This window comes from Taurulus bubalis (assembly GCF_910589615.1).
Source record: "Taurulus bubalis genome assembly, chromosome: 13".
Classification (NCBI taxonomy): Eukaryota; Metazoa; Chordata; class Actinopteri; order Perciformes; family Cottidae; genus Taurulus; species Taurulus bubalis.
In genome coordinates, this window is record NC_136601.1 from 7,906,359 (window position 1) to 7,920,068 (window position 13,710).

The 13,710-nt window shown below is 41.5% G+C and overlaps 1 protein-coding gene across 1 annotated transcript; it reads right to left on the reverse strand.

Moving 5' to 3' along the window:
• Nucleotides 1-1,519: 1,519 nt before the first annotated feature.
• On the reverse strand, nt 1,520-13,182 carry gpc2 (glypican 2; the record flags this gene model as incomplete). Its single annotated transcript, XM_079228288.1, has 11 exons — nt 1,520-1,794; nt 1,933-2,105; nt 4,692-4,828; nt 5,704-5,850; nt 6,718-6,848; nt 7,515-7,680; nt 7,901-7,981; nt 8,098-8,273; nt 9,734-9,868; nt 11,142-11,300; nt 13,014-13,182. The coding sequence occupies 11 exons, from the start codon at nt 13,180-13,182 to the stop codon at nt 1,520-1,522; spliced, it is 1,749 nt and encodes a 582-aa protein (XP_079084414.1).
• Nucleotides 13,183-13,710: the final 528 nt, after the last annotated feature.

The window sequence follows — 13,710 nt, forward strand, 5'->3', positions numbered from 1 at the left end:
AAAGTGTGGCACATTAATAACCCTTTTGTAAAACCATTATTTCTCTTTTTACGCTTTTATTTTGAAGATTATACAAATGTGACAAAGTGTTAATTTGTATTCTTGGTGCTGGTAGGCAAAGTCTTTATGCTAAGCTAAGCTAACAGTCTGCTGGCTGCAGCTTCACATTTACTATACAGACATGAGTGTTAAAAAAGCGAATAAGCGCACAATGTTAAAACAATTTGTTTGGTTCACTCTCCTCCTCTCTGTCTATGGAGGACCACTCAAGTTTTTTTTTTTTCCTTGAATATTCTTTGATTTTATCTTCATCGAAACACATTCAGTATGAAAAATGATGAGCCATCGTCTCTGAGTTCTTGACAGCATTTGGCTTTCCTTCAACATTCAATCCAATTTTGAGTCACATCATGAGCTCTCTCACTCTTCATCTTGTGTTGCTTTTACAAAAAATAAGTAGAAAAGCACCATATTAAAAAACATCCCAACATCTTCTCAACATGACATAAAAACTTTGAATTTAGAACATACCACAAACAATAAAAAAAAACATCATTCACACACATACTGCTCCTTAACAATCTCTGGTTAAGGCTGAAAATGCCAGTTTTGTGCCCCAATATTGTCTTATAATTAAGAGTGTTGTTGTGATTGGTTCAATAACAATATTTTTAAATGATTGGTTTACAAAAAGTATAAATAAACACAATTTGATTTTTTCTTTTTTTCCAGAGAAAGTTAAAGACAAATAGTTCTTTTAAAACATAAAATGACTGCCTTAAAAATCATAATAAGAACAATGAAGTATTATATTACAAATAAATTAAAAACATCAATATATTACATTAATTAACCCCTTGTCGAGTAATCGCAAATTAGGTACATTCAAAATAAGCTCATTGTTTGGTTTTAAGAGTCATACTGTTGACTTTTTAAATCTCCAAGCAAAAATGCAGAGGTTTAATTAAGCGAGTAAATTAAATCTTACTTCCACAAGATGAAAAATGGAACACAACCCGACTGAAATCAAGATCAGTTAAATTAATTAACTTAATTTCACGCTAGAGACGGCAAACAAACTCGGGTTAAATCAGCTGCTAATTAAATGGTTATTAACCAACACAAATAACCTCCATCTCACAGACCACAAGACCATGAGCTTCATCAGACAAACATAGTGCCGATTAATGTGCCGTTTGTTTCTTCTTCACCCCCAGACGATGGGGGCATTGACACTCCAGTAGGTTAAACGAATGGCACTGAAAAAATGGTGGCATTAAGAATTATTTGTGATCTCCAATACCTGGTAATACTTCTTTTGTGGCTTGGGCAGTAGGAAAAATAGTCACGCTAGCCTATTTATTTTGTGCTGTAAACTGATTTTTAATTATTGCTAATTTGGCCTGGTTTTGTATTTTGTCTGCTTGTGTAACCAAATGGAATTACTTTGTATTTCTCTTCATAATGTGCTTGAGACCCACACAGAAAACCTCATCCACCTCAAGGCTGTAATAACCAGCTATCTCCACATGGGGGCAACAGTGACCATGAAAGGCAATGACAACAAAGGAAACAGGGAGAAGGAGAGTTGGCTGGTTGCAGATCTGTCCCGTCCGTGACCGTTTCTGTTCCACTTGGAGCCGTTTCTTTCTCGTACTCGAGGCGGCTTTGCAGGGTCGGAAGCAGGGTTGCGAGGGGGTTTGCTGTAGGGCGGGGAATTAGACCCATAGCCGGGCCAATCGTCATTGTACCTTTCACCCTGATCTCCACCTCCTGAGCCACTGCCCTCCTCACCTGGAACAAGAAGAAAAAAAAGAGAATTATGACTGCATGGGGCGGAAATAAAACATTTCATAAAAATATTGTGAATAAGTTCTTTTAAATGCATAATTGAATACTCCTTTTGGGATATACGGAAGTATATATACTGACTGTCCATGAAGTCCATGTCCTGCCCACTCTGAGCATGTCTCAGTTTGTTGGTCACCACCCTCAGCTCCATGATCAGCTGTCTGGTCCTCACATCCGGCCTGGCAATGTCCACTTCCACCTCGGGGTTGTTGATCTGGCTGACCAGCCCGTCGCCCATAACATCCGGGAGGTACCTGTACACACACACACACACACACACACACACACACACACACACACACACACACACACACACACACACACACACACACACACACACACACACACACACACACACACACGTTCATGTACAAAGACACAGACATCACGGATGCACACATGCCTAGAGCTTTTCAAAGTTCCGCTAGGCAACTTCAGACTTTGTGGCTCCAAATAGCAGCAGGGAGGTTTAACTCTAAATGTATGAGCATCACACCACCACAAGAGTATTGTGTATTTTTGCAATATTCAATGATTAGCTAAAACACAAGCAACTCGTTCTGTCTCCATTTTACTCTAAATGGGACCATCATTTACTGAATGAATATCATGCTGTATTGAAAAAGACTTGAAGCTAGCAATTAAAGATCAAAGATCATTTTCCCATTGACTTCTATACAATCTGACTTTTTGCAACCAGAAGAGTTGCCTCTTGCTGGCTATTAGAAATAATGCATGTTTAAAGCACTTGTAAATTGGCTGCATAGGTTGTTGTCGTCTGCTGCCAATCAGCAAGGATGGGCTCAGACTTTCTTGAAATACCACTTCTTTCTCAAGAGGCGATGGTGCGTCACTTTAGCGTCCAGTCTGCCCTCAGTCCAGAGAATGAAGAATAGTTGCAATGTCTTGTTTAAAAAAAAAAACGAGATTGGGAGCATTTCGATTGCCTCTCAAAATGGCGACGCCTGATCCGGCGGCTCATAGCCAACAGTGTTTCCCTGGTTCTACAGCATATACAAATCATCCATGCCAGCCTGGACTCTCACCAGTTTGCACACAAAGCCAACAGATCCACAGAGGATACCGTCTCTACTGCCTTCCACATCTTGAAAATAACAACACCTACATTAGAATGTTGTTTGTTGATTTCAGCTCTACCTTCAACAAACTCTCCCCATGAAACTGCTCACTCTGTCAAATGGTTATTAGACACACAGACCCCAGGCAGTCCAGACTGGCAGCCACACCTCCTCCACTCTAGTGTTGAACACCGGAGCCCCACAGGGCTGTGTGCTCAGCCCCCTTCTGTTCACGCTGTCCACACCCACGACTGCGACCCCCGCAATGAAGAGAACCGTGTTGTGTTTCAGATGACACTACCTTCATCGGCCGGATTACAAACAATAATGAGACTTCGTACAGAGAGGAAATCAACAACCTTGCAGAGTGGTGCTCAGAGAACAACTTACTGCTCATCGTCAGTAAAAGCAAGGAGCTGATTGTGGATTTTAGGAATAAACGAGGCAAAGTCTCTATTGTCTCCATCAATGAAGCTGAGCTGTAACAAGCGAACAGTTTTTTTTAAGTTCCTTGGAATCGGCATCACAAACAACCTGACATGGTCATCACAAAGCTCATAACCGGCTATTTCTTGAGGAAACGTAAAGGAGGCAAAATTCCAGTGCATGGTTCTTGTCAACCTTTACAGAGGAGCAATAGAAAGCATCCTGACTGGTAACATTACTAACTGGAATTGGACGTGTCCGATTAAACCGCCCAGAACTCCTTTGGTACCCAGCATCAGTGATATTGGTGGCAAGAGGAGCCTGCTAAGAGCTCAAAGTATAATAAAAGACCAAATCCACCCAAGTCACAGTCTGTTCACCCTGCTGCCATCTGGCAAGAGATACAGAAGTACCAACTGCCGAACCACCAGACTTCAGAGCAGCTTCTTTCCTCAGGCTGTGAGACTCGACCCTCCACAAGTAATGACGTTTTTTTCCTTTTCTTTTATGTTGCAATATGGGACAAAAAACTGCATTTTGTTGTGCAACCCTATTGTACAATGACAATACATTAACTTTGTAAAATTAAACTTTGTAAACTCACTTTGTACAAGTAAGCTGTAACCGCTTATTTGAGATGAGTGCAAAGCGTTGGCTGTGAGTTAGCAAGTGGGGCACCCTCATGCACTAAAAGTTTTTAATTTAAGGTGGAACATTGTGGCCCAGAAATGTAACTATATCTATTGTATACTATTTTATCTATTTTTATTATATCTACACAACAGGCACCATACCAACTACGTATCAGAATGCCACAAATACACTTTTACCAACGTTTTAACATAAACAAGTGCTGATAATTAATAATATACATTAATTAATTCTGTTATCCCACTTTAGCATTGAATAATTGTAATGTGCATCATATGATATGTATCACTTTGTCCAAGGTAATTACAGTGGTATACACTATGTACCAGCGCATTGTTTTGGCTCCAGTCCCACTTTGTGATGAAAGCTGCTAAGGTGGGTTTACTTTTACATAAAAATGCTGCCATATGCAGCTGGAACATCATAGACACAAAATCATCCATTATGCAGACTTGTTTTTCCTCTCACAACATGCTCACATGCCTGCACAGTGTCTCTACATCAGTCCAGATATATGGTGTTGTTGGGCTGCCTCTGGTGTGCATAAAAGCAAGCAGACCCACACAGAGGGCATATGGGTGACTGGTAGTGGCGAAATTAAATAAACTCAGTTCCATCAGTTACATTCTGCACCTCCAACCTCCACCTCTAGACAACACCACCATCTACTCTGATCTCCCTCACCTCCCCCGGGTCTGCCCGTTCCAGCAGCGGTCCTCATTAGTGACGTCGGAGGCCATCTTCTCATCGTTGCAGATGGTGTGTGGGAGGGACACCCAGAAGCCACGCATAGGCCGCAGTCGCTCCTTCAGCTCGGTAACCTGCGCGGAGGCGGAAAGAAATTGGTTATGACTCAGACCTGCTTTTAAAGTATTCTTGTTTGGTATGGCTGGCTGGAGGAAGCATATTGAAGCTTCAGTGCCGACGTTGGCCAAGGTCAAAAACTGACATGACCCTTCTTCTGGGTCAGTTCTTAAACCTCATGTCTTTTATGTAGAAAAAAAAACTGAAAATAGATTTGAATGCCTACCACCCTCGTTCTCCCTCCTCTGCTCTTGGTGTCATTTCATTTATTTTCCCGTTCTATCTTTCAATACCACTCTGTGGTCACAGGAGTCCTGTCTGAGCTCTGGCTGCTGCACTCTGTATTATTAGTTTCTGTACCAAGCTAAGCAACTATGCAAAAAGCAAAGATAGCAAGAGCAACAGTCTATGTCTGAATCCTGACTCATGCACAGTGCAAACATTTTTCATTTATTGGTTTCAAAATCATATTTCAAAATCACACTGAACCCAAGAATATGACCTGCACAAAACAAAGTTTGAGTACTTACAGCTTAACTTTTATATATAAACAATGGGGCAAATTACCATGTGTAATGTAGGAAGAGCTGTTTATAGAGATGATCCCACGGATAGTTATCACCCATTTCCCACAGCTTTATGGAGAGTTTTACCATATTCCGGCTCATAATTTGAGTTTTTATAGTACGTAACTCAAAAGTTTTGGTTCACTCACAGCTTTTATTAGCATTTCTCTGGGGAAAAGTTCCAAAAATCTCACTCTACCCTGGGAACTGACCAGCAATCAAAAAAATCCAATAAGGCAGGTTTGAACTTTTAACACTATATTTCAAAATATGAATGGATGTGTAGCTACGTCAGCCGGTTTACACAGGCTATGTTTCTTCTTTACCAGTCGGTCCAGGTTGGTGCCTGCAGCAGTGGTGGGTTTCTCCTCAGGGCTATAGGTGCGGAAAGGCCTCCTGTTGCCCCCCGACTCTTTGGGTGAGCGTTTGGACCGTCCTGGTGCTGGCCTGGGGCTTCCACAACCCTGGAACACCTGAGGTAAACAACAACAAAAACAAACTAGCGTAAACAGCTGTGCAACGAGCATTTCTATAACTTCAATATAACATAATTTTCATGACCCTCTTTCTTTCCTCATTTCCTGGCATGTCTTTACTTTGGAAATAATTTATAAAGGTATAAACATAATAAATATTAACACTTCTCTTAATGGCCTTTGGGAACACCCCAAAAACGGGTCTACAAAGAAGTCGCTCTTTTTGTCGGTCAAAGCTTTTTAACTGTCGTCTCCGATACCACCAACCAGCAAAAACAGCCCGATAATGCAATGCTCTGGGCTGTTTTAAAGCTAACCTTTATGTTAGTATGGTAAATCATAACCTTGCAACAACAACAACAACAAAACAGCGTCTAAGTATGCACGAGTGTTGGAACTGAACTGGAAACTTGTAATAGAACATTGTTGAAACGGTGCTCCACAACCTCCACAACCACACGCAGCAAACACACAAAGTTGAGCTGAGAAGGAAAGAGCTGCCTGTTCCTTAAAGCGCTGCTGCCACATAGCAGGAGCTTTCCTGTTTCTAACGAGATGTGGGTGTCTCTCTGGTGGATTAGCAGCTGGGACGTCTGCCATGTTTTAATCATACTGCAACGCTGTCATGCTCTCTGTGTATAATTCCTGTCATTAATAAGATTAGAATTAAATCAACAATCCGGATTATAGCTTTGATTTGTAAGAGCGATTTTTTAAAAGACGGTAGATGATCTTTGTACACTCACAAAAGGTACAATCAATTCTAGAAGAATAGCTAGTCTGCAAAATCCTGGTTAAGCAATAAAAATGCACCAATGAACATTTTATTTCCCCCCCATCATCTGCTTCTGCCATCTTGCTTGCCTTCGTTGAGATGCTGACGCTGTTTTCCTGCATGTGCATGATGGCCTCTGACACTTTCACAGAGATGGAGTCGGCTGCAAGCTCCATGTTGAACGGCCCCTCCAACTTCTCTGAGACCTGGTATAGAGCATCTGAAAGAGGACAGAGGGAGATACAGAAATAGAGATGACAGGTTGATAAAGTTTGCTATGACTACATTGTTGCTGGCCTATTCTAGACCCTGATAAACATCAAGACAATGGTTTCCTGTGACTGGAATCTCTCATGGGCTAATCAGCTAAAAAGATTTGATTTACATCTGTGGTTACAGAACTGGAAGATTAGAAAGCGAGCCAGCATCACATGTGAAGAATAATGGTTGGATAAAAAGGGAACATGAGGGTCAAATGGGTTTGGATGTAGTACACATGGATTGCACGATGAAAGGTAAGAGGAAGCATTGCACATGAAAAGGAAGGAACATATGGGTTTGATGAAAGGGGAAAGGAAACATAGTAAGACAGATCAATTGTAAAGGAGCAGAGAAGCATGAATGATTAATGAAGGAGGAATTCATTAGGGGGAAAGGAAGTGGAAGTAAATTAAGGCAATACAATTACTCCATCTTTTAGGTATGCTCAATGTAATAATGGTGATAATCAAAAAGGCTTTTAAATATAGTTTGGGCCATGAAATGTTTTCCTTAGGATCTATAGACCAAAGACTTCTTTGGCTCTCGTGTCCTGCACCTGACCCGAAACCCACTTTAAAACAACAACAGCGTATTTGGACGTATTGTTCACCCTCCCCTCACCCACCAATGAAATTGTTCCATTCTGTGTCCAGGTCGCCCTGATTGGCCAAGCAGCCTTTCATCACGTTAAGGCACAGGGAGTGGCAGGGCCGCAGGGAGGGCAGGCCTCGACACAGTGGGCAATACCACTGACGCATCAGGCCACGCACACACTCTGAGTCTGCAGTCAACTGAAACACAAAGCAGTGTGGTCGAAGAGGACAAGAAGAATAACTTCACATTAGTAAAGGTTTTTCATATTCAGAGCATTAATATAGCAGCAATGCAAAATAAAGTGAATCTACAGGCTTTCACTTTTAGATTTAGGCTATAAAGCGCTCCATTATTTATGTTTAAATGTGCCAATGCAGTTGTAAAAGCAGACTAAACAACAGTTAAGGGACAACTCACCTTTGTTGCTTTGTTAACAATATCCCGACCGGTAGCCAAGCCCTGAGACAGAGCTCTGGCTGCAATGAAAGCCCTCGAAACCTGAATTTAAACGGAAAGAGAGCACAACAGTGTTAGTCAATTAATCATAATCAATCATAACTGTACATTATGCTGTATGAAAGGCATCTTAGCATTTTTTATCATAAGACACATACTTGGACACGCAGTCTGCGGGGCACTTCCCCAAAGGGCTGCAGTTGTTCGGCATGTTTGCTGACACACTCCAGGTAGTCTTCACTAAACTGATACTGGGGGTTAACCAGAGAGAAGACTCGCTCCACCAGTCTGGACCAGAAGTCTGAGAGAACCTCTGACAGACTGACACTGCCCCCTGTGGACACAAGAGCAACGGTCAGCATACACTATCTGTAATCTCTCAAAAATGTACTTTCTGTTGGGATTTCTGAACAAAAAGAGCATGACATTAGCACCACATCCATATCCATTGTGCTCATTGGCCCATGTTGCTAATATTATTATGTTAAAGGAATAGTTCTGTCATGATACAAAATACATTGTTTTGTGGAAGTAAATTATTTTCTTTTATTGGTCATTTAAAAAAAAAAAAAAAAAGTGGCAAATTTCTTTTTTGCCACATTTGCCACAAATCTTGAGATCGAAGATTTGTATTGCCAACAACTGCTTCTCTGTAAAATAACTAACTTGATTGAAGTTAACTTCGACAATTTGGGAAAAGGCTGAATAGCCACATTTAGTCCCATCACCAGTCCTAAAACATTTGACTGATATAAGGGTGGAACCACCTCTTTCTTTATCAGTATACAATTATTGTACCTTGTGATATACACGGTATTGTCATCAAATAAAGTACAACATGTTTTGCCACATTCTTTTTTTAAAGGACCAATAAAAGTGAATAATTTACTTCCACAAAACAATGTATTTTGCACCTTTAATATCTGTATGGTCTATTAAACACAACCCTAACCTAATATGTTGTGTTCACTATTTTTTCTTACTTCCTTTAGATCCTCGTCAGTCTCTTTGTGCATTCATTAATTGGCAGACAGATTCTGAGAATGCAACTCTCCAATCTGTAGTCTACAATACGGCCTCAAATTAGCCATACATGTTGTCTGGCAGACAAAGACAGGTTGACTAAGCAGCAACAGCCTGCAGACAGACTCGCCAGCGCGCCGCTGCCATGCCAAAATGGAGCGATCCGGAACAGAAATAGAAACAGTCATCCATGGGATTCCAATTCCCTCTCTATTTTTTTCTCCAATTGTTCTCTGCATTTTAATTCAGCTCAAAAGACAATACTGCCTCTTTTCTGCTGCCCAGAGCAGCTGTGGATTTACCACAACAGGGACTGATAAGACGACACTAGTCTGCCACTGCAACAAGAATCATCACAGCTACTTTACCATACTTACCAACTTTAGAGGTTTTAATTTAAACACTTATGTGCAATGATTCATTCCTCGTGATGGAGGCCCATATTGTCACGTGAAATGTGGTTGTTGTCAAATCAGATGGTGTCCGGTGTAAATCTTTTGGTTAACAAAATCCTTTTTTTTATTACATTTTTTTTTTGCATTTTGCATTGTTTGAAAGTTGAGAGTAAAGATGGATAGGACACATGGGATGAGAAAAGAAAGGGGGCAAGCAAAACAAGTAACCAGGTGTCTTAGACCACTAAACCACGGGAACCCCTGATTTCACTGTGTTATGTGGCTAATTCAACCCGACTGGTGGCGCTTTGCAAGGACCATTAGACTATCTGAATACATCAAATTAAAGTGGGATGGATAAAGTGATTAAACTAACCAGAATAATATCTGCGCAGCTCCACAAACAGCTCCTGGAAGACGTGTGCATTCTGGGTGAAGAGCCGGCCATAGGTCTTGGTAAACATATGGTTCATAGACTTCTCGGACAAGTCTATAAGCTCTCTGAAGAACTCTATAGACACACAGACAGGAAAAGTAGAGATTAGATACACATTTTTCACCCATTTTTTTTCTTCTCTTGTATTATCTTAGCTAGGTTTCTACGTAGGCGCTCAGACACCCCCTCCGCTCCAAGATTAACAGCTCATCGGGACCGTTACATCAGAACCTGCATGCTGGTAAATGAGTGTAACAACGTGTACTCTATTTAGGACTTTAGGACTCATATGCAGTCTCCCACTCCTTCCTCATCTTTAAATGATTCATCACGTACATTATGTAAAAGGATGAGGAGGGGAGAAGAAGAAGAAAAAAAGGTGATAGCAGTCTACAGCAGGTAGGAGGAGAAAGTGTTAATTCAGCTCTCTGCTATTGCTGCTGAAAACCTGCAGCCATACATATAGAATTTGAGACAACGTGGGCTGAATTCTCTGAAATGCAGTCACTTAAGCTGTCTGTGAAGGTTTCCCCACAGTGACCATTTGTTTAAAGGGCCATTCCACCGATTTTATGCAAGGAAGTTCCGTTTACTGACCATGGTTAGACCATGATTTTATAATGCCGTCAGTGGCTCTGGAAAAAGCCCTCAAAAGTCTAAGAAAATAACTCTGATGATGTAATGGTGATGTCATTAGGTTACCTTAGCTATGCTTGGTACCTACAGATTTATAACAGAAAGTCTTGAGATACTAACTGGAGGTGTGCAGTTTTAAAAAAGACAGAAAGGGTCCAATTTGTGACGCTATCAAGTTGCTTTATGGGATTTGGAACCCCATTGTTTCTGGAGTTTAACCAAAACTAGGGACTAAATGTCAGGATATCTCGACCTCTGCAGCCACTATTGTTGTTACCATTATTTATTTATGTATATGTATATACACACACACACATTATCATGTGTCTCTTGTGAGTCCTTCAACTTTATAAAAGTGCAATGCAAAACTTGTTGGAGTACCTCTTGAAATTCAGCAGCTTTTTGGGTGTCAATTAAACATAAATAAGAAGCATGTTAGGATCTCATGCATTCATGCATTGCAGTGCTTTTAGCTTCCAAAGTAAATTTTGAGGCTCAGATATCCTACCATCTGAGAGGAACTGTGCAGTCGGAGATCATAAATACATTTTAATCAGCTGTCACTCATTGCCACTAACCCGGTAGATAAGGAGGGTGAGACAAGGAGAAGCCGTGTTCCTTTTTTTCCTCTTCAAATGGCTTCAAGAAGAAGTGTATTTTTAACCAATTTGAACCCATTATACATAATCAAAATAGTGAATGGGTCTCTCACCATCAAACCTGCGGTGTCTCTGCGTGAAGGTAGTCAAAAGGAACTGGCTGTTCTCCTCGACGGCTTTGAGGAAGTCCTTCTCGCTCTGGAGGGCCAGCGTCTCCTCCATCTGACTGGAGCAGCAGGTGTAGTCCAGAGGACACAGCCGCAGGTGCTCACCTGGAGGACAACGTTAAACCAGGCCAGAAGAGAAAGAGGATAAGATCGATCATGCATGTTTTAGTAACTTCTTTGCAGAAATTATTACTTTGGTTTAATCATAACGGAATGTTCAATTATGCTATACAAATTAAGTTATTGTTACTACCTCAGCAAAACAACAAGACCTGTTGTCAATAACATCAGTAGGTCTTTAATCAGGTCAAAGCAGATGTATTTAGGGAGAAAGTCAATTACTCCACTCAGTCTGTTCAGTTACTGTGGGGAAATCTTATCAAAGATAAGGGTGTGATAGAACATTGTAATTTCCCGACATGAATTATTCAATTTCAATCTGTCTTTCTTTGTCAGCTCAGGTTGGGTCTTTGATATGTCAGAGGTAATGATATGCAAACGACAACCAGGGGAGGAAGAAAAAAACAGCACCGTGAATGAGGAAAAGGTTTTGAATTCTTTGTTTCTAGGATTTTACATCGAGCATGAATATTGCTGCCGTTAATACAGTCGAAACTCTCCCAACTCCACCCTCTGAGGTTCCCCTCTGCCTCTTTTGTTCTCTCTGTGTGTCTCACTATTAGCCCTCTCTCATCCCTCTATTTCCATTTCTAAACTGCCTCTCTACATCCTTCGCTCTCCCGGCCATCTGCTCCCCTGGCCCACGGGACAGTGAGCCAAGACTCAGGCAGTGATAGCCCAACACACACAAAATCAATCAATATTGCAGTTGTCTCAGTGAATCACACACACACTGCTAAATTGCCACAAGATAAATCCTCACACGAGAGATCTGCAATTTCTCTAACACACATTTCACTCATTAATTGGACTTTTTTTCAGTGGTCTGTTTGAGGGGAACACACACACACACACACACACACACACACACACACACACACACACACACACACACACACACACACAGACACACACACTTAAATGCAAAGCTGAACCTCCAAGAAGTAGACTAAGCTACATCTTCAGACACTCAAGTGCTCAAAACATTTGCTCCCTCACTTGTTCAGACATCCACATTTAAACTAATGTCCACCTGACCCGTCTTCCCTTCTCTCACTAAAACTTCAAATTATCAAAAATCCAACAGTTTGTAATCTTAGTGATGTTTTCATTTAGCAGATAAGATTATCACCAGTGAACAGAGCCGATGGGTATATGCAGGGATTTAACAGTGGGCCAGTAGGCAAAGACTAATTAGGGGCGAGGTTCTTTGTTGCACCGGTGTTGGCAATTTGCTCATCCCCTTAATCATCCTATTTAAACTGCACAGAGGGGAGGAGGGGGCGGGTGTAATTTGTTTTAAACCATCCTGTGTTATTTCTCTTGAGGAAGACTCAAAGTAATATTCCTGCGTTGTGTCTCTGGTGTTTATTACTGAGTTTTTGGCCACCTTGTACTTTTAGGTATGACTTATATCGTCAGCAGGCTATTACTACTGTTGCCTTAATAAATCATATGTGGTGGTAAGCAGCGAGTTTATAATGACCTTCATGTGCATAATGGTAATTGTATCCCTGTTGAGACAAACAAGAGCATGCTGACCCACATACATTTCTGCTGCGACATTTATTCTGCATGTTTTATTATAAACTTGAATTAGGCACATGCTTCCTGACAGATGAAGATGGGACTCTTCTGCGGGAGTCTTAATTGTGTAATTCAGTTATCTCCACCCGCAGGCTAGATGCAGAGCCTTACCGGAGATTTGAGTCAGCGGAGCGGCGCCAGTGCTGTACCCCTTCTCGGAGTACACCTGCCGGGTGTCGGCGCAGCTCCTCCCCGCAGCAGCCCCGGGGCTCCGGGTCCCCGACAGGGCGCAGAGCAGCACCAGCAGCGGGTACCTGGGGAAAGAGAGCCGGGTATCCATCCTCAGCTCAGGACTCAAAAAACGGACCGGGAGAGGGCGGGTTTATATAAAAACCAGACGAGTGCGTGGAGCTCCTTTTTGATAAATTAATGAATGGCCGGTTTAGACGCACACAAAAGTAAAAAAAAAAAAACAATATCCCAAATCGTCACTCGTTTAAAAGAGTCATAGTTTTTCCCGATTAGTGCAGTGAACAGATAAATCCGGGCTGGTTTTTATATCACAAATATGTCTCCATCGACCGTGTCCAGTTAATTTGTCCTTCCTGGGAGATCCGCTGTTGTACGTTAAATGTGAATGGGGCACTCCCGTCCCTCAGCCTAGTCCAACAAACGGAGTCAAGCTCACATGACCGGACGGCGGGAAACCGGAAACGGGGTTATTTTCAAAATAAAAACAAAGGCAAGGTTTTTTTTCTTCATATTTTGATGTCAAGGCATTTCAACTCTGGTAAAAACGACATGTGTAAACTGAGTAAAATGTCAGCTATATTGGTGAAATTTAAGGAAAAGTTAATATCCAAGATAA